The sequence below is a fragment of the Seriola aureovittata genome, chromosome 22, assembly GCF_021018895.1.
Source record: "Seriola aureovittata isolate HTS-2021-v1 ecotype China chromosome 22, ASM2101889v1, whole genome shotgun sequence".
Classification (NCBI taxonomy): Eukaryota; Metazoa; Chordata; class Actinopteri; order Carangiformes; family Carangidae; genus Seriola; species Seriola aureovittata.
Window position 1 is genome coordinate 6,505,548 of NC_079385.1, and position 21,670 is coordinate 6,527,217.

Genomic DNA, 21,670 nt, shown 5'->3' on the forward strand with positions numbered 1-21,670 from the left:
TTAAATTAATAGTTAGACATTTTGGGAAACGCTCGTATTCACTTTCTTGCCGAGAGTTAGATGAAGAGATTGATACGACCCTCGTATATGTGTTAGATACGGAGCTAAAGCCAGCAGCCGGCTAGCTTAGTTTAGCATAGACTGGAAAGTAGGGGCAACAGCTAGCTTTGCTCTGTTCAAGGGGTAAAAAAATATCTGCCCTCCAGCACCTTTTAAGCTCACTTATGAACACATTCAGAAAAAACATGCAAAAATGTGTAAAAACAACTAGAAAAACAACAAGAAGTCACTGCGCTAGCTAAGAAATAGTCTAGCACATAACCTCCTCTAACATCTTAATTTGTCATTTTTACACTTTGGTATTTGTACAAATTAAATAAAAGAGACATAATGTGATAATTAGTGAGCTTTAGAGGTGCTAGTATGCAGATATTATTACCACTGAACAGAACCAGGCCACTGGTTTCCTGTCTATATTACCTAAGCTGTTAGCTAAGCTAACTGGCTGTAGCAGGAAAGCAAATAAGAATATTTTCCTAAATGTCAAACTACACTTTTGAGAACAACCAACATGGTCAAAGCCATGTGTTTGTTTACTAAATAGTTGCGTTAGCAATGCAGTGTTATTTTATGTGAGTGATGAAGGGGCTGTTACTCCTTCTGAGGCAAATCTGTGTCTGTTAATGGAATGGACTGAAGGTACGGCACAGGGAAAACATAAGGAACCCCCTCCCAGGTGGGTGCAGGTGAAGAAGAATGAATTTAGTGACAATATTGTTACTTTTCATATAATGTCCATTTCAAATAGTTAAATACAAAAAGACTGAATATACACTTACAAAATAAATCATTTTCTGAAACCTCTGCTTATACTGTACTTTCATTGGATTGGTGAAGAGTACCAGTCAGGGGAAATATAATCCAGCAAAAAAAAAGTACCATAATATATAACTTGCAGATGCTGGTCCTTCATTCTGGACAATTGCACAGGCTGCAATGGTTGTCACAATGTAGTTTTGGCCTGTCATTATATATATTTTTTGCAGATATACCACATGGTTAATGTGTAACCCATTTAACATATAAATAAATGTATTACAGAGGTTTCAGCTGAGTTGATAGTTCATTTCTGTAGCTTACATATATATACAGCAAACGATAAAATATCACCATCTCTGAAGGAAATTAGCTCTTCCCTGTGTTGCCACTATAACAGACAGATGCTGATATACATCAGTGTTCAACAGAAAGAGTCCTGTTTGTGATGTAACTGCAAAATACGTTACACCACAAACACTCAGGAAAGCAGACACTACCATCCGTAAAGACACGTTACAGTAAAAACTGAACATAATCGATATACTTCACTGTGAAACAATACCATTTTCAAAATTATTTTTAAGCCAAAATAGGAGGTATAATTTTCAGGGATCATACCTTGCACATTGGCCCTAAATCTGTATTCTCAATGATATTCTCTATTGCAGTTGTGCAGAACTGCAAGAGTCTTATGCTGTATCCCAGGTGCAGTTAAGGAACGACAATATAACAGCTTTATATCTCAGATTTACATAGTGTTCATTGCTGGTTTTACTTTTTCTTACTGATTGAAATTCATCTGATACCTAATGACTTTTAGTTTTAAGGGACAACAGGAAAAAGATATGGGCTAGCAGTGGGCAGTTTCTGTCTGTGTCACCTTTTTAACACCATTCAACCCTAAAGAGACAGTGCGCTGCAAGGATGATGTTTGATTGTAATGTTGGAAAAACTTCAAAGAGTTCAAGTGGGTGATCTGTACAACAAAAAAAAGGTATTGTTTTCTGTCAGAAGTGCTACGAAACAGGCACTGTAATGGATTTGTTCTTTTCTCTTTTTTGCCCCTCTAAGGGGGGGCAGTCTCCCAGGCCAGTGAGCTTTAAGAGTCCTGAAATACTCTGGAGGTGATCAGGGAAGGGACGGAGTCAGGGAGGCGGCAGTGGGTTTCAGGCGAGGTGCATGCGGGCTCAGGGGTCGGTGGCATTGATGGTGGTTTTGTCACGGGTGGTCATGCCCCGGTACCAGCTGCAATAGCCCTCTTTCTGCTGGATGCAGGAGTAGTGCCGGGACTGGTAGCCGGAATTGCCGAAGTGCGACAGCATGTCCGTCCATAGGCACTCGTTCTTTGAGGTCACGAAGCAAGGCAGGTAGCGGCAGGCCTTAATCTACAATCAGACAGAGGCAAAACCATGAAGCAGGAAACAAAACTGTGTACAAGTAACAACTAGTGTGTTTTCTTTATCTAAATATTTCTGAATCTACTTTACCTTCTTAGTAAAATACACACACATATTTTGAAATGCAGTACCACCCCTGTTTTCTTGACATGTTTCTCTAATATGATCATTTGGTGAACTTCATACCTTCATATTAGAGCAGGCAATTAGCTTAGCTAGCATAATGATTGGAAACGAGGAAACAGCTAGCCTGGCTGTGACCAGAGTTTACGAAAAAAGAACCACCTTTAGCATCTCCAAAGTAATATTTATGAACAAGTATCTTCTTTGTTTAACTTATTAACTAGTGAGCTGGTAGTTGTCCTATGGACAGATGTTAGTCTGCGTAGTCATTACGCTAGAGTGAGCTAATGGTCCACTGGCTCTAGCTTCAGATTTAGCATACAGACATGAGACTAGCAAAAAAACAAATAAGTGTATTTCCCAAAGTGAGGGACAATCCTTAAATGTTCCTGAATCACATATTGAGCTTCTGTTCTTGTAGAAGCTAACCGTGAGTAAACAGTGTGTCTACTGTCTAGCAGTTTCTGCAGAGTCAATTACCTTAATGAGACATTATCGTGTGAAGATTTATAATGTGTCAAAAGAGTTTGGATCATTTTTTTGCTTTCAGTCATTTCCTGCAGCAGATTAATAGCTCAGGTGTAGAAAGGCAGTTATTGAAATAACTAATAAAAAACCAGTAAGTACACACTTTGCTGTGAAATGTTTAATGAACATGAGCCGGCTTCCTGAAGCACTGATCTTTCTTAATGATTCAGTTAGATTTAACTGAGCCTCTTTCGTGCGTCACTAATCCAGGTGCTCACACAAAAAGCAGCTTTACGGATGAATATGCAGCATGAACTGACAGGAAGATCCACTTCACTACTCAGAGAGGTGATGAACGGAAACCATGTGTTTAGTGACAGCAGAGCGGAGTCATCAGCTGCAAAGAGCTGCACTTATCTGGATATGAATGCAACAACAGTTTCAATTAGAAAGTTAGAGGGCACACTTCCCATTTAGGATGTTTTTGTTATTCAGACCTGGAGAGTCCGTCCTCCACGGTTCAGAGATGTTCGACATCACTTCCTAGTTTGAGTGGTTTTAATGATCTGTGGAGAATAATTTTCTAACCCCAGCGGCGCACTTCCTGCTTTCCAGTGCAGTAAATCATCATTTGTGGAGGAATGCGGAAGACGACTGAGTGCATTTAGTTAAGTGTGATGATGTTTATGCCTGCCTGTGGATACGGACTCTCACACTGACGTCTCAGTTTATTGATGGCCTTCTCTGGATGCCTCTGGGCTGCTGCCATGTGCACACTGAACATAGTTTACAGGCGCTGGCTCAAACTGGGAACAAACAGGTCTCTCTGCTAATCCACTTATACTGATAGGGGCCGATGGTGTAAGCAGATGTCCGAGACACTGCTGTACAGTAGGACTGTACCAGGCGGGTCAGCAGCTGCACAGCGGCAGGCTACATGAACTGGGAATGAAGACTTGAGCCGATTCCAGAGCTGTTACTTAATAACTCTTGTTTTCTCTCCATGTCTGTCTCTGGTGGACATCATGATGGATAATAGTGGAAATTAGGCTCTTAAGATGAGCTCATCATTCAAAGTCAATAACACTGCACAACATTCCGTGCACAACGAACCATGAAAGCTGTTTTTAGTCTCAATTTGTTGGCTTCTAGTGGTTAAACAGTAGCATTAATGAGCCTGTATTAGGTTGACCCTTCACATACAGAGGCACCGAGAATATTAAAGTATTTTCCCTTCTCCTCTTATCAGTAATAAACACTGGAGTGGACTTTATGTAAGCAGCTTCAGGTTTACTTTGAGTACTCTAGCTCCTCCTTCTCTTGATCCCTTTCCTGCCTCCTCTTCCCTCATCTGTCCTGTCCTTGCTGGGCAGAGGTTGCTGGTTTCCACTCACCCTGCAGTTGCAGCCCAGTTGGTAGCGATGGTTGATGCCTTTCTTCTGGGCCAATGAGAGTCGGTCCCACTGCTCGTTGAAGTTGCACAGCCCGGTGTAGACCTTGTCGTTGTACACTCGACCTGAGGAAGCAAACGAGGGAAGGGATCGTTTTGAGAAGCTGAATGTATGAACTTCAGAACATTTGCCTTTGAAAACCAACATTTTTCAAGTGCCACTTGGAAACTCGGCGGCTGTTTGCTATAATGGGACTCCAAATCTCTCGCTGGTGTTGTATAAAAAGGTCAGGGGATCAACAGAGTGAGTAGGATTCATTCTCTGGGGACCATGAACTCGATTGCCATGAACTCCGCGGCAATCTATCCAGTAGTTGCTGAAATATTTCACTCTGGAACAGAGTGGTGGATAATAGCTTGAGAACCCGCACCAAAAAACGAAACCATGATTGCACTCATGCTATTTCATTATTTGTCTAATTTCATGATCCTCTATATGTAACATAGGATAATATAAACACACATTTGTTTATTTATGGTAAGACAATCTCGTCAGTAAGCTCATATTATACCAACACCCCTATTTCTGAATATCTAAAGGTCAGCAGACGTCTATTTTTAGCGCTGGACGGTTTGCGGCTTACAGTCTCCTGAGACAGGTGCACCACGACGGCCCGAGAGCGCTCAGGAACATCATGATTTGTCACCATATGTCTCCTTTACCGTGTTGTCACCACGCAGGAATTTGACAGCTCACAAATATGTGTTTCTTCGATGTGCTCACCGACCCTCCCTTTCGGCCCACATCCCCGCACTGGGATTACTGGAGTCACTTGCAGGCTTATTACATGGTGTTGAGTGTGTGACATGCTCCTAAAATACTAATCATGGCTGCAGCACTCAGAGCTTGATCAAAGGAGACTCGAGGAGCTCATTTCACAGGCCCCGGTGTTTTTAAATTGCTCCTAATGCAGTCCTGATCATATGCAGGACTTATTTTAGACGCCCTGAGAGCAGCGAAAGACGTGGGTGATGTCACTGGCACCCGGGCTGCGTAAACATAGCCGTGGCTGCCTGGCAACGCCGGCTCGGACGCTCGGGCTGTGGGGTGTAGTTGCAGTATTTACAGGTCGGGACTTAGCGACAGCACCGCAGGGTCCAAAGTAAACTGCACCTCTGTTGGAAATAGCAACTCATAAAATGCTTCTGCTGGAAAACGCCAGTCGCTTCCTGCTGGCTGTTAATTACAAGCTGTGAGGGAGAAAAAAACTGCTTTCTGCTGTTTGTGGCTGGAGAAGCTGAGGGAAATGAGTGCAAGTTTTTTTTTTTAATTTAAAGGCCCCTGCTTTGCCTCTTTGCACAGTGGCAAATGGTAGGTTATAAATAGTGGGAAAGTTTGTGTCACAGGACAAGTGAAGAACTCCTTGGGGAGGAGGGGAGCAGGGGGAGAGAAGGTTACACCTACAACAATACGTAATGCAAGACTCGGAGAAGCGTTCAGCATCTCTCTGACTAAAATTAATTTTTTATCTTGGAGATAAAAGTTACATTTGCAGTTGGCTTTTCAAAATAAGATGTGGTGGATCAACAAAGAGGAACAGTTATTTAGTATTAAGTTGGAGCAGCAGAGGCCGATATATTCTGAATGGGTCAAGCTCCAAAAACACGGGATCCCACCCTTCCCATTAAGCAGTCAAACCCTCCCTGCAGGGTAAATGTCCACATCTTTCAAACTCCAGGGGATTTATGTAAATTAACTCTGATGGAAAACAAAGACCGTCAGCTTACCTGTGATCAGGTATTGGTACTTGTTGATGTCAAACTTGACGCCGCACGAACTCTCAGAGGCGCTTGTGTAAATGTGCTGCACATGCTGGACTTTGTCGAATCCTTTGTACATCTGTAAGACATGAGAACCAAAGATGAAGTTAGGACCTGAAAGAAATAAAAGTGCTCCCCACCCTCACCCTGGCACTGCACCCTTAACTCAACCTCACACATAAATAATGAGAAATGAAAACAGTGCGCTGACTTTATCAGATGACATTCCTGAAGGAATGCCTCGAGGGAGAAAGGGTATTAGACTCTGCCCTTAACTAAATCATAGATAACATGATTACGTTGTGTAATGTGCTTCGACTTTGATGCTGTTTGGGCAAGGTCATTGCTAGACCATGGACCTCAGCTCCTTCTTGTCAGCTCAGGTATGCAAAGCCAGAAGTCTTTTCAATTTGCCCTGAGAACTGTTGTTTTTTTCAGTGTAATTTATTCGTCTGGGAACAACAGGAAATCCCTGTTTAGACGCGTCGCTCCCAGAAAAGCAGAACAAACTGTTACTTAAGCCGAAAACTGTGGAGGTTTGGGAAAGCCAAAGGCATTCGCCTCATAGGATTTGTTGAAATTTGGAGGGAATTGTATTCTTTGTCAGCCCCCACAAGGAAAACCACTGTTTCCAGTATAAACCATCAGACTGCAAATCAAACAAATAACCCAAGAGGTACAAAGGTCACATCTAACTCCTGAGGATAATCCTTACAGTGATGATTGGTGTGCTTCACGAACAAGAGGCCACTTAATGCCTTTATTTCAAATTGGGATTGTATTGATGCGGTGCATGACTGTGTTGAAGTGTTTACACTCGGAGCACAGAGTTTGTTTGAGCTGTAATGCCTGTAAGCCTGCTAATCCTCCGGCCTGGCTCCTGTCTGAGCAGCGGGCCCATGTCAGCATCTGTCAGAAAAATGCAGCATTATGTAAGAATATAGAGGAAGTGAAGAATGGGCTTTCAGGCTGAGTATCCCGAACTGCTTTTCACCTATCGCGCAGTGGCTGATGGGACGGATAGACAGCAGCTAAAGGGTTTATGTGCCCGCACTTTCAGATAGGAGACCTCAGAGTAAAAATAAGTTGGTTTCTAATTTAATGTTAATTTCAGTGCAATGTCAGAATCATGCGTTATGACGTAGCAACTCTACCTGAACATGTTCAGTCACTTTTCAGATATAAAAATCAAATACAAGCAATTATAAAAACCAAACCAAAATAAAGTTAGCCAAGGTAACTAACAAGCTAACAAATCCAATTGACGAGCATGTTCATTCCTCCAATAACAGCAGCGTTTCTTCATTGCTTCCTGTCAAGTGATGATCACTTGGATTAGTGTGATTAATCAAAAACGAACAACATCCCATGTTTATTCATGTGCACAGAGCATGAAAAACATGGCATCCCAAAATGGCAATGGGAGCTTTAAGCACAAAAAATTAAAACTTGTTAACCTCCATCTAATACAAACCCACTGCCTTCTCTTAATCCCTTTACTACATTAGAGCCAAAAGAATAGCTCTACATTTTGTAGGCTACACTTGTTTAATTGATACCACTCTCATGTCTGTGTGTGACGTGTGGAGCTAGAGCCAGGGGGGCAAGTATCTTAGTTCAGTATAAAGACCTGCAAAAGGGGGAGACAGCTCACCTGGCTCTGTCAGGTTAAAAAAAATTCATCCATAGCACCTCTAAATTACTTATTTCTTAAATTACTTAAGTTATTTATTGTTTGTATAACCTCACTAGCTCTTACTTCATAAGTAGCTAACAGACATGAGTGTTATTGGTATCCATCTTCTTCTCTAACTCTCGGTAAGCAAGGGAGTAAATATGTTTCCTTACATGTCGTACATTTCATTTAAAGCTGAAATAGGTTCAGTGTCTTGCGTGAGGATTGGCGCTCTCACCTTCATTTGCTTGACTGTGTAGCGCATCGTTCCAAAAGGCCCATCCCTCAAGAGCTTCTTCCCCACCACTTTAGCTCGAATCACTGTGAAGAGAGGAGACAGACGGGTCAACCGCAGAACAAACTGTCACATACCTTTAACACATATCCCTGAGCTTTCCTCTCCAAACCAACAAATAACACGCTGCCTAGGCCAGTAGTAAGCATTAGCAAACCCCCTGATAAATACCATTTCAGCACCAGGTTGGCACCACAGTTAATCCGTTTATCTGATTTTCTGCATTGTTGCTGTTTGCCAAGGAGGGTCAATGGGGAAAAAAAACACTAAAGGCCCTTTTGAGTTTGATACACAAACGTGAGGAAAAGAGTAAGAGGCCTCATCTGCACCATTGAAAATCAAGATTGTTGTGGACGGCTGCATATCTACTCCAAGATGAAACAATCGCAGGAAACTTCACGTTCAGTTTTTATAGCTTGGTTTGGAGTTTGTAGGTGTAATATTCACATCAGAGTTGGAAAAACGTGACTCCAGTCAGTTTTCTGCTCATTGAAAAAACACCAGAATTAAGTCGTTTGAAGGAAAAAGGTGCAGTGTGTCTCCTCTGTTTTAACAGGCGTCCCTCTATATTAGGATCGGGGCTTAAAAAAGATCTTATCTGCGTGCAGGGCCCTCATGTAAACGCTGGCGAGGTGAAAATGCTCGGTGGTGACTTTGATTTGTTTGCTTTCAGTCATGGTGGAGTAAGGGGGCTTATTGTGGAAAGCCAGCAGCGGGGAGAAACGAGTGATAATTTAAGTCAGTGAATAGAGTCTAACCAGACCTGCGGGCCCTGCATAAGCAGTCAATCTTCTGTGAAGTTCACCTGCTGCCCACAGCCAACCAGCCAAGACACAACTAACACTGGCTGTGTTTGTTATCTTCTCCTGGTGGAATTTCCTTCCCACATTCTTTGGGGGCTAACATTCCCCCAGAAAGGAAAAAAAATGAGAAGCCTTTCATTCTTTTCACCTGGAGAGAGAGTGTGGCATCTTCTGTTTGGTCTGTATTTTTCTAGCTGTCCTGTACAGGCAAATGGAAATGGGCATAAAGATAAAACTCAAACAGGAAGCAGTTACAGCATGACCACCCAAAAGGGATGACCACAACTTTATTTTGGACGTGAAGACCCTGAAATTCTAAATATAACCCCCAAATTTTTATTTTTAACCAGTGTGGAGAGATTAAAGAGATGTGGCTATCCGGCAGTTTACTGAGAGAATACAGTGCTCTCTATTTGTCAGGAATAGAAGTGCAAAGTGCTAGCAGCTCCCTCAGGCTGTACTTAGGTATAGCGGTACTTTGAGCTAAATGCTAACATGCTCACAATGACAATGCTAACATGCCCATTTTTTAGCTGGTAATGTTTACCATGATCACCATCTTAGTCAAGCGTGTTAGCAAACAAATGTTAGCTTATTAGCACTGAACACAAAGTGCAGCTGTATTAGACAAAGTGAAATTTAGACCTGATGGCAGAGCTAGATGAAAGGTCAGGAGATCACCAGTCATTAGGGTTTAACCTCTGGGGACCATGGATATTTGTACTATTTTCAATGGTAATCTATGGAGTAGTAGTTAAGATATTTCAGTTTGAACCAAAGCAATGGCCTGACTGGACAACATCCATGCCTAGAGCTTCACCGTTAGCATGGCTAAAATCCCTGTCGTATGTATTAATAACTCATGTTTCACTGGTGTTCTTGTTCTATCTGTAGTAATCTGTCCAATCCAATAACTGTGAGTCCACATTAGCTTTTCACTGGAAAAAATAAGCTTAGGCACTGAAAGGGAGAGAAACGTCAAAACTACCATGTAGTTTAGGATTAGGCAACGTGGGTTTTATATTAATATATTCAAATTTAAACTACAGTTTTTCAGTAATGTTCACATGGTAAATGCTGCTTTTGAGCCTCAATCCTCCATTTGAAATGCAGCACTAGAGAACTTCAAAATGGAAAAAGCTTTCAAACTGCACATGAAGTAACACAGTCCTTTTGGTATTAATGTCCTGTACTGCCTCCCTGCCTGCCCTCCCCTTTCTGACCTTTCACAATAACTTGCTGCAGAATATTCGATCCATTAATCTGTCATCTCTGTTAATATAAGCCCAAGAGCACTATTACCTGATAGACCTTTGCTAAATGTACCCAAATGCTGTTTGACAGATTTTTGTTGATGCAGTTACAGAGGAACCAGGGAAAATTTACAAAGGAATGTGTGGACATAGCAAGATACTTTAAATGCTCTGCTAAATACACTTCTGCCCTTATTTGAAAGTGTCACCCCAAAACCTAGTTTCCTACTCTGCCCTGACCTCAAAACCAGCCCTCAGGAGAAACAAATATTCATGTTTGAAGGGCCACAGGTCAGCTGATTTAACTGAAGTACATCCAGATAGGACCCCTCTTGTTGGACGGCAGCCACTAATTGGCCAGTGATGGTGCCATCACCCAGAGGAATGTGTGAAGGGCCTCAGCTGTTCCGGAGACAGAGGATTTGTGTCATTCCCCCACAGTGACCCCTTGACCTCCTCTTCATTCAGCAGTTATATTTACATACAACCACATGGCTGCCTGCTCACGTCAAAAAGTCACATTACAAGTGTTTATTTAACCCAGTTTAATAATGTGATCTCAGATCACCTTGGTACAACTAACTATGGACACACAACTATGGACTCTTGTTTCTTCAGTTTATTCTACCTTCTAAACTCCTCTGTATGTAGAACGTGTACTTAAACTACCTGTACATGTACATCTGTGTGTGTCCACTTCTCATATGGATTTGTGTTCACCAATTTCTGCTTTAAGCTTTCACACCACAGGATTTTCTACAGAGATTATAATTCAAACACATTTTTGCAGGGTCTTGTTACATAAATTTACATATTAATAGAGAAAAAAATTCATCAGTTTGACACTGCTGGAACTGTTTGGTACTTCACAATACCACTTGTATGGTGACATACAAACTTTTGTATATTTATCATACTGATTAATAACCTAATTTACACAACTATAATAGTTAGTGTTGATCCATAAGAAGATATATTTGTGGGTTTTAAGAACCAAAAACCATCTCAGTGTAGTTTTACATTTCCTCTCTCAGGCTTCTCTCTGGAGCTCAAGTAACAACAGATCTGTGAGCCAATCAGAAGAGAAGCTCTGTTGGATGGTGGGTCCAGGTGGGTGGGGCTTGGGGCATAGCTGAGGGCAGCGACTGTATAGTTGTGACATCACAAAGTTACAGAAGTTTTGATGGCTCGTTTTAAGGCTCAGTTTCTGAATACAGGCTGTGTGCATTTCTCTGTGGACTGAGCGCTTTGATACTTTCACAGTATTAATAAAGAACCTAGACCTTCTTTATAATCAAACAAAACATGGACATCTCACTTTAAACATTATGGGACCTTTAATATGGCAGGGCCAATTCAGATACTATATATTGTAAAATTGAAATAAAATTTGAAAATTCCTCACAAAGTCAAGAAAGCCTATGACCATTGGTACAAGACCTTATATTTCCCTCTTCTCAACAAGCTCATATAGCAACAGCTATCAACCAGTACCATACCTCTCAGCCATCTATCTCTTTAGAGCATTCAGTGTTTGGGAAGATCATAAGTTTCAGAAAGTGTAAGTTTGCATACTAGGCTAACTAACCTCTACCTGCACAATGGAACCTAGGTAGCCTAGCTAACGGTACTTCTGTTCCTATCAGTTATTTCTTTTTACATCATTGTTGCTTAGCCTGCTTTTAACCAAATAAGAACAAAAGTTAAAAGAAACAGCAAGGATAGTCTGTATATACATATAGACTTTAAGCCTTTTACAATTTGGCTAAAGGTTAATGGTGAAGTTATCATATGTGTCATGTGGCCCGGTCAATAACCCAGAAGTTAATACAGTTGTGTGTCAGCTACTTTATACTGTAATGTAAGAGTCCCTCTTCCTTTGCTAAACATTAGGAATTACAGGCTGGTGCTGTGACGCACAAGGATTCATCTTCTGCAGAGGATCTGACATATATTTTCAAGAGTGGGAGGCTTTTCGTAATAAGAGAGGTAACCAGGGTCTAACAAAAGAGAAGAAGTGAATCCATTTTTCCCTCAGTATATCTCGCCTAAAGCAGGGGATTACACAAGCATGAATGCAAATGCTAAATCTTAAGGTGAGCATGTAATTCAGTCAAACATTTATTTCAGCCTACGTACAATGTGGCAAACTGCAGCCATGACAAGAATAAGGTGACTCATTTTTGTGTGTTTGTGTGTCTGTGTGTGTGTGTGTGTCTGTGTGTCTGTGTTTGTGAGGGAGAGGAAGAAAGCGAGGCACAAGGCGAGTGACGGTGATTTTAGTATGCAGAAAGTGGTCCAAGTTTGAGGAGGCGAGTGGGAGGAAGAGGAATTCTCAGGACGACACACTACCACGCTCAAAAATAAACACTGAAACTGAATCCCTGCTGTAGAGCTTTGTGTCAGATGGAAAACGCTGGAGCTCAAAGTCCGTAACGTCCACTTACTGTTGGTGAAATGCAAAGGCAGCTAATGAAGCATGAAGCCAGTTCACATCACTATATCTGATATTGTTGTGGTCTGATTGTGGCACAACAGGGAGCGTTTTGAGTCAAATCCAACAGTGTTCATATCACTGATTGATTTACATTGACCATAAGGTTTTAACAAAACAGATAAAGTGACCATGTGACAACCAATGAATATGTTGCAGTGTAGAAGTACACCAACTAGAGACAAAGTAATAAGGTTAGCAAACTGACTCAGTAATGTCAGTGACACAAATATGTACCTAAAGGTTGCTAATGTGAGCTAGAAGTAGCCACCATAAGCTACTGGTCATTCCAGACCAAGTAAGGCCGTAGATAGAGTTCAGTCACCATTTATGATGTGGTGATTGAAAAAAACTGATAAGACTCCTTTTTCAGTTTTCAACAAGATGACAAATTTTCTTTCCACTGGATGTTTCTGTTGGACTGAGGCATGGGAACTTTTAACCAACTACTCATTTAAGTTCAAGTGTCATGCTAGCTGACCTCAAAAACGCCACTTGTCAAAGCCAAAATTGGTGCCTTTAGTAAGCTTTGACCAAAGTATTTAAAATAAATTGCTTCACAGGAAACCTTGTGTTCTAATTAGTGAGTGTATATGAATGCACAACCAACACCTGAGGCTCTGTGGGTTAGCCCAGCGTTATCTGTGCTTCCTTTGTGCCTCCTTTTCATTTCTTTCTCTTTATATCTTTGTCTTCTTCACTCACTGACTCTGCTGTGTCTCATGCTCACTACCTGCCTAAATATCAATAGTAACGAACGAAATCCCCGTCTGTGGTTGGATTTCTGCTCGGATTATTCAAATGTACCGCTCTCTATTAATGCTATTGTAAACAGCTGACTAGAGTTTTTGACAATTACAGGCCACCATAGATAAAAGATATATTCTCTTACTTTTGTTGTACAGTCATAGATAACTCAAAAATATATTTAAAAGCACAGCTGAAGGCGATTAAATCATTGGTTTGTAGTTTATTAGTCATTGTATTTTCATGAGTGTGTGCTGGGCAGTTGTCCATCGCCCCTGTGCTGGCCTCCTGTTTAAAACAGTGAATCCCGTAGCGGCTGTGTGGTCATCAGAGAGGGGAGGGATGGGTTGGAGATCTGATCCGCCTGGCTCAGGGGACAAACATCCAGAGCTTGAACAGAATCCAGACCCTTTGACATCTCATCATATTTAACTCACTTTTAGGAAAACTAAAGATATCTGATCCAAGCTTACATAATGCATCTGGTAACAGGAGTCCTGGCTTTGCTCAGGTTGTCATCGGTCACCTGCTGACCTGCACATGAGCAGCGGGAGAGCGGCTGACAGAGGGAGTACTGATTCGACTACATAACTCATTAATAAGAGGAGGCGGATGTATTGGTACCAGGAGAGCGCCGCCACAGAGCTGAAGGCCATGCATTGCTCTAAACCTGCTGTGCTGCGCTCGTTTGACAAAGCTCCTCTATGCACAACAAAACACCCACGGCAGGACAGGACCCGTTTCTCTCAATGGCCTGATCCTCAATCCCAAACCAAGCAGGAACATATCACACTAATCCTCAGCAACTGACCTGGTTCACGGTGCAAGTAGTAAAGGTTTGCTCCTGTCACCCCGAGCACTTGGGAACAAGCGTCGATCTGGGGCGATATTAAATCTCAAGGTCAAAGTTTACTGCAGGGCCTCTAATCTTGCCTTCGAAGAGCTTTGGAAAAACAAGCGCTGCTCATTTCCCCTTGTGAATGAGCTGCTTTAACCCAGATGCCTAATAGCAGCCTGCACGAGAAAGCAGCTGGGGCAGTGCCTGGTGCTCAGGTATGTGTCAGGGAAAACTGATAGGATAGGTCTAACTTGATCAGAACAGAGTTTAGTGTGGAGGAGTTCACACAGAAATGACAATCAACATGTACTCAAATGGTAACCAAGAACATGACTCAAATCCATCCCAGATCTCTTAGCGTTAACCAGAAATTACAGCTGTCTGTTCTCAAAGCACTTTCACACTTAAATTTTTTAATTTAAATGTGTTAAATAAAGAGAGACAGACTCCAGTCCATTTTCCAACCCCTTGAACCTCATTGTGATTCATCCAGTGTAATGCCTGCGGGTGATTATGGGTCAGGGCCAAGAAAACACGGGCTAAACACTTTGAACTCGACAACGGGTTTTAAATGGGAAGATTCAGGCCTGTCGCCTTTGATGTTGACGGTGAGAATTAAAGGGTTTCTCCCTCGCCGCTTTAGCTTTTCAACCCCATCCTTTTTTGTTTTCCACATCCTCGTGTTCTATCTGGGCTCAGCGACACAAGCAGAAGTGCAGGTTTAAGGTAGAAAAAGACCTTAAATTAAAGAATGAATGAGATTTTTAACACATTTGTGACACCTGAAGTTTAACATGTGAAGGATAGCATCAGCCTGACGACGTGGGGAAGTGTAACCGCTAAGGCTGGATCATATCAAACTGTTTGGGCTTCCTATGTAAAATCTGGACTTTGTTAAAGCCAGTTTTTAAAAAGTACAGGATTCATGATTATCCTAACTTAATATGCAATAAGACTAAATCTGACTCAGGTTAAAGACTGTTGCTGGCGGTGACCTTTGTGCATCCAGCTGCTGCTGTAGAAGTGTTTCTGAGGTATAAGAGGGGCCGCAAGCATTCAAAGCACACTTCGAGCTAAGCCGAGACCTTGGAAATGGGATTTATGGGGCTCAGAACTGATCACTGTGCCCATTGAAGTCAGTCCCAGATTTTACACTGTGGGTGCCAACACCATGAGCTATCTGAAGATCTGAAGGACTATTAAATGCATCGCATGAGTGTTTGTGCAAGCAGCATTTTCACCCAGTCCAACCGGGTCACTTGGCTGAAGACGCACTCGCAGGCCTGGTGACCAGGGGTTACTGAGAGACACAGAGAGGCCACTTTGGGTCTTTAAAGTCAGAATATCTGGGTCCTGCTTTAGGGGCTTCCTCCTTCCTGTAAAGGTCTAAACCTGCACCTCCTCCTCTCTGAAGCTCTGCAAAGGATTCTCAAAACTAAAAGAAGTAACTTACTCCTTCAAAGATGTGCTCATTGTGTCCTTGAAACAGGACACTGTTAATTAAATGACATGTTGAAGGCTTGTTGTGTCCGTTATGTTAAGTATTTCCTGTGATGAAGTGATAGTTGACAACTGTAAATCAAACTGGAGACCATATTCAAGCTACATTGTTGTTTATTCTTTCTTGGCGAGAATTTTTTTCCCCCATTTCCCGTCTTTATGCTAAGCTAAGTTAGGCTGGCTGACTCTAGTTTCATATTTAGCGCAGAGATGAGATTGGTCTCAGTTTTCCATCTGAGGAATTAAATGTGAACAAAAACTACAAAAAAATATTTCTAGTTTTGGTTTTGTATTTCACATAAAGTCTTAAGGCATTTATCACTATCAGCCTCTAGTGGTGAAGAGTAGTTAATACAACATGATTAACTGATCTGCGTGTGTGTGTGTGTGTGTGTGTGTGGTGGTGGTGGTGGTGGTGGTGGGGGGGGTCGCTGCAGAAACTAGGACTTCCCTTGTATCACATTAGTTGACACTAGATGACAGGGTGAACACATGGGCTACACACATGCCTGCTGCAGTGTGTGTGTTCAGTGTAGACTGAGAGATTATTGTTCGATTATGTGTTCTGGCTTTAGAGAGCCGCATGATGGTTTCACATTTTTGGGTCAAATGTTACTGAAGCAAAATATCAGCTGCACTGAAAAACACTCGTATCTGCTGCCTTTGCAAATGAGAGCATGTGTGTGTGATTGTGTGTGTATGTGTTCCTCTGCTGTTACCCCACACAAAGTTCCCTCTCTTTGCCCTCCTGTCCACACTTCAACCCAAAACCCCCTGAAACCTAAGAACCCCCCCGCTCACAGATCACATAATCTTGAGGTTTTTCCCAGTGTTATCTAAATATACAGGTCAGGTTTAGCTTCACGTTCCAGCCTGATCCAGATCCCCAGCTCATATTATTCTGGGGAGTCAGAAAAAACATAAGCAGGCAGTAAAACAAGCTATGTGAAGACCGGGCATATCAGAGTTACAGCCAGGTGGCTGTCTGACAGAGAAAAACTAGACTGCAGAGAAATACACAGAATTTCAAACATCTACGCTGAGAGTGGATCATATTATCAACTGGTGTCAATTCACACAACTTGCTCATTCATGGAGTTTTAGGAAGTTGAAAGTGTTGTGCCATATTAAAAGGCATCACAAGCAAAAGCTCAACGTTGTACCATGCCGAGTTATTAATCCGCAGAGATAGAACCTGATGATCAGAGGGCAGAGAGGTTGTGGAGGTGACTAAAGTTGACATGCTTCACTGACCAGTGAGACCTCACCTTGCTCTACAGCCACAGCTCTGCACTACACTGACTGAAACTGAGTGTTTCCCACATTTAAATAGACTCACTATGACGTGAATCAAGTTAATATGCAGGTGATTCTCAAACCGCTTCATCAGTTTGAGTCATTTGAAGATAAAAATCAAAGAAATGTCACTTTAACCAACATCAGTGTTGACCTTCTCTGACCAAACACTACATGAGTTTGTTATCTTACAAGATATTTATGTTACATAGAGAAAAGAACACCTGACTCTTAGTATTTGTGCTCTGGAGATAACCATAGTAAATTATAATAGTATTCTGACATTTACACATGTAAACAGAAGATCTGAACTGGTATTTATTATGTTTCAAACTGGCTCAACTCATAGAGAGATTTGGCTAAAACCTGAGAACTGATCTCGTGTCAGTCCTCCCTGACTGACGGGCAACACTGTTATCCCAACACCTGGGTCCAGGGGTTAAAGATGAACACAGGCAGTAAACGTCACTCACCGATCTCGGAGTTGCAGAAAGCGTCTTGCGGGTGCGACAGAGCGCACGAGCAGCCCTCCGTCAGCTGTCGAACGTGCAGGCTGCTGAAGACAAACAGCAGGCTGATGAGGTGCTGGTACACTGACTGCATGTCTCCAAACTTCCCCACTCCTATCTGCTGCTGCTGGAATAAACTGTATGGAGTCCTGCTGGGTCCGGCTGCTGTAGTAGCAGTAGTAGTGGCAGTAGTAGTAGTACTGGTGGTGGTGGTGGTCGTGTCTGTGTATAATGTCCAAGTCTCTGCTCTCCTTCTTGTCGCTGTTCCTCTCGCCTCGCTTCAGCGTCTCCCCTGGTCCCGGGCAGACGCACAGCCGTACATATAGCGCGCCGGAGCCACGTTCACGCCCCTCTCCGTTTCTGCAGCGCGCGCACGGGGTGGCCAATCAGCGGCCGGCGATGCCCCTCAGTAATAACAGACATGACTTACTGGAACTTTACCCTGCTTCGTCTTCATTTCCTGAAAAAAAGAAAAACTCTGTATTTCCAAGGTCTGCAGACACATTAAAGCGTCTGATTTCCCTACACAGAAAAAAATGACAGCAGCAGAAGGACTGAATAATGTTTATGAGACTGGTTTGACAGAGCAAACTTAAAGAATGTACAGAATTATATATTTTTTAAAGCTTTAGCTAACAAATATTTCCACAATAGATTGATTGCTAATTATTTTCCTGAATAATCCATTAATTATTTGGTCTATAAAATGCTGGAAAATAGTGACAAATACCCAACACACTTCCCTAAAGCCTAATATGACATCTTCAGATCGTCTGTTCTGTCTGAACAACGATCCAAAACACAAATGCTACATTTTACTGTCACAAAACAAATAAAAATTTAAATTTAAAAAAAAAAGGTAAAACCTCATGAGGTGACTTAAAGAATTAATTGATTCATTCAACATTGCAGATGAAATGAAATTTCTGTCAATCAGCTAGTTTGTTAATTGACTAATGATGTCAGCTTTACATTTTAAACCCTGGAAACACATTTTCCTTCTAACTACAAGCAACATAATTCAAAAGATTGGCTGATTTATTCTTTTAATTTGTTAAAGAAATTTTCTCCTTGCTCACTTCCCTCCCGGGAGTCTCGCTTAGTCATCCTTTCCACCCCCTGACGCCCCCTTAATTAGTAATACTTACCAAATTCCTTCAGTCTGCTGCAACAATGAAGGTGGTGAAGGCAAATGAAGGCTTAGGTTTTCTATTAGACATTTGTTGTTATATGTGTAAGCAGATTTGATGTTTAAGACATGTTGGTGCTACCTGTGGCTGCTCACAGGATGTGGCAGCACTTACTGCTTCATTTAGCCTGATTTTATTGTGAAATGGCTTCACTCATGTCACTTGCAGGGCACCATCAGTCACTTTAGCCAATTAAAGTCTCACTTCCATCCTTCCTGACTGTGTCCATGGACCTGAGTGGAGCTGCGTTATCGCTGCAGAGGCTTATCTGCACAGACTGACGGAGCTATGTTAAGACTTTGCTTCTACTGACAGTTATATAACTGAGCCAGAAATAATCAGGTTGGGGAACTCTGACCCTGAATGTGCCTTCATTTAACAGTTATCTCAGTTCAAAGAGCCTGTATGGTTTATTTTATACGTAGCACGGCACTGATAAGCTTATGCTTCAAATTTCTGTTTTAAAAGTGAGTTTAATTTCATAATAACAGATGGAAAAGGTGACTGCTTTTATCATAAATTTGGTATTAAGTTTTAATTTATTGGCCACTTTATCAAATTATTTTGTCTTTGTTTTTACAAATAGAAAGATTAACTTGAGCTAATGCAGTCGTACACCAAAACAGGATGTAATGTTTAGACTAAAATAATAGTTTCCATTCACCTTTCACCCATGACTCAGACCCACATCAAGAATTCATCATTGTGTTTTTGTCCTTTCACTATCACTTAGAAAATAAGCTAGTTTGTTCAGCGGTGCATTCAGGTGTAATACAATCACATATTTCAGTCCAAAAGATTCGAACAACAGGACATGAATCATCATAATCAGCATCATGTTTTATCAGAGGTAAGGTCTAATCTGCAGGTCCAGACGGGGTTGAATGGTTGTAACATCTCCAGCAAACAGAAAGGGAAACACATCAGCTGGACAAGTGTAGTTAAACATTGATAATGCCCAGTCACATGTTTTTTCAGCCACCAACCTAAAGTCTGCATCAGCAGGTTTGTGACATTCCTTAGTTATACAGTGGATGGAGGTGTGCAGGACAGAGCTGATGGAAACAGGAAGATTCAGAGTCACAGGGAGGCTGGTGAACGGAGTGATTCACTTGGGCAATATTACATATGATTCGCTCATACATTAAGAGCTAAGACAGCCCTGCATTCCTAACATATATCCCAAAGATAACAACTTCAGTCAGGCCAAGAGAAGGAAATTAACCTAATAAGGCAATATATTGATGCATAGGCTGCTTTAAAGGATACGCCTGGTGATGTTCTGTATTTTTCTTGTCAACAAATCCCATTAAAAAAGACCAAAAACCAACAGTGAATTGATCCAAATTAACAAGTATTATCTGTGTAGCTAAAGTCTGATGCATCTTATTACTCTGTGCTGTAGACCTCCACAGTAACACATAAATACGCCACACCACATGTTCCTTCATTACAATAAACGTTGGCACTGTATAGGTTTGAGTGGCTCACTAATCAGAAGGTCTGTGGTTCGATCCCCAGCTTCTCCAGTCCACCTCTCAAACTGTCATTGGGCAAAATACTAATTGCCTCTGATGGCAGGGCTCAGCAGTGTGGGACTTTGTGTGTGTGTGTATGGGTGTGAGTGAATGGGTAAATGCTAACATTTAGCATTGTCTCTGTAAGCATGTTAGTGTGTTCACGTTTGCATTGGTGCTTAAGTACAACCGCACAGAGCTGCTACCATGGCTGTACACTCTTGTTGGACACAATATCACTTCATTTATTTCTGACAGACTGTTGATCCATTAGATGTTTAATTCATTTTGCGTGTTCAAGAACTACAGATGAACTTGAACTGGAACCATGTTTCTTTCACTTTTCTGTCTGTTTATACTCTGTAATCTGGACAAAAACTTCACCTCGAAGTCACAAACTGAGGTAAAACTGAAAACTCAAGTGCAATACTTGATCACAAAAATATTTATTGGGATGTCTCATCAAGTGTCAAACACTGATTCATGTGTCGGAGTACAAGAAAGTGAATGTTCCTGTAAACGGAGAGCTGCTCACCAAATGTGTGTGGGATCATTGTGTCTTCCTTGCATGCAGCTGTCCTCGCAGGACAGTTTAGGCCACAATAATAAGACAGATGAATTCTTCCTTTATGTTTTCAGTCCAACAACGAGGTCAGTATGTTTGAATATTGTAACTGGACCAAAAGAAAATTGTGGGCCACTCATATGCATAACTGCCTGCTCTACTTTAACTCTTCTATCAGAAATGAAACAAGATCAAACGGAAGACAGTCTCCAGAATATTGTGGTTGTGTGTGTGATCCACACAACTGAAAAAAATGTCAGGACCCTCTGGAAATGATGTCACCAAACTAGGCCAACATACTGTAAGTATAATGCAGAGACAAGTGCATTTCATTTGAAAAAGTCCAATTATAGGAAAAGGCCCGTTCTAAGGCCGGGGAGCAGACAACAGCCTTGTATAGCGGAGGTCTTTAAGGCCTGCGTGATTCTGGGCTGACAAAAGAGAACAGAGCGGTGACTCAGAGGAAATACCTTTCATCCGACTGACACGCCGCTAAAGAGACACAGGAAGAGGCGAAACTTGAAAAGATAGCACCGCCGGGAGCAACGGTCACCGAGGGAGAACGTCCAGCCTTGACTCACCCGGCCCTGCTGCACAGCCCACATGCCATTCAAATTAAGTGGGACAGACAGAATAACCCCTGCTCCGCAGATCTGCGCAGTGAGGAGGACGGGTTGTGGAAGTTGTCACAGGAGGAAAACAGTAATTGGATGTTTCCTCGTTGCAAAGAGCATTGACCTCAGTTCTCAGGTCATGAGGAGGATTTGGGATCTTGTGGTTTGGCGACAGATCTATATCCCACTTCTTGGGTAGCTGCTCCGACAGAAAGGAAACACCTGTAGTCCACTGAATGGAATACTGACCAATATTAATATCTGATTAGGTTCTATTTGATATTACATCATATGATCGTCATCCCAGAGCATTCAGTGAATGTACAATAAAGGCATATAATAATATAAAGGCTGGT

The 21,670-nt window shown here is 41.9% G+C and overlaps 2 protein-coding genes across 5 annotated transcripts in view; one reads left to right on the plus strand and one right to left on the minus strand.

Annotated features, from left to right (window-relative positions):
- LOC130163805 (synapsin-3-like) overlaps positions 1-21,670 on the plus strand; it is a 115,583-nt gene that overhangs the window by 56,655 nt on the left and 37,258 nt on the right. The gene's annotated exons all lie outside the window — the stretch shown is intronic.
- Positions 252-17,741, minus strand: LOC130163806 (metalloproteinase inhibitor 3-like). Its single transcript, XM_056368200.1, has 5 exons — positions 17,393-17,741; positions 7,932-8,014; positions 5,986-6,097; positions 4,202-4,323; positions 252-2,204 (listed from the first exon to the last, which is right to left on the minus strand). Exons 1-5 carry the CDS (start codon positions 17,520-17,522, stop codon positions 2,007-2,009), a joined length of 645 nt encoding a protein of 214 aa, XP_056224175.1. The 5' UTR covers positions 17,523-17,741; the 3' UTR covers positions 252-2,006.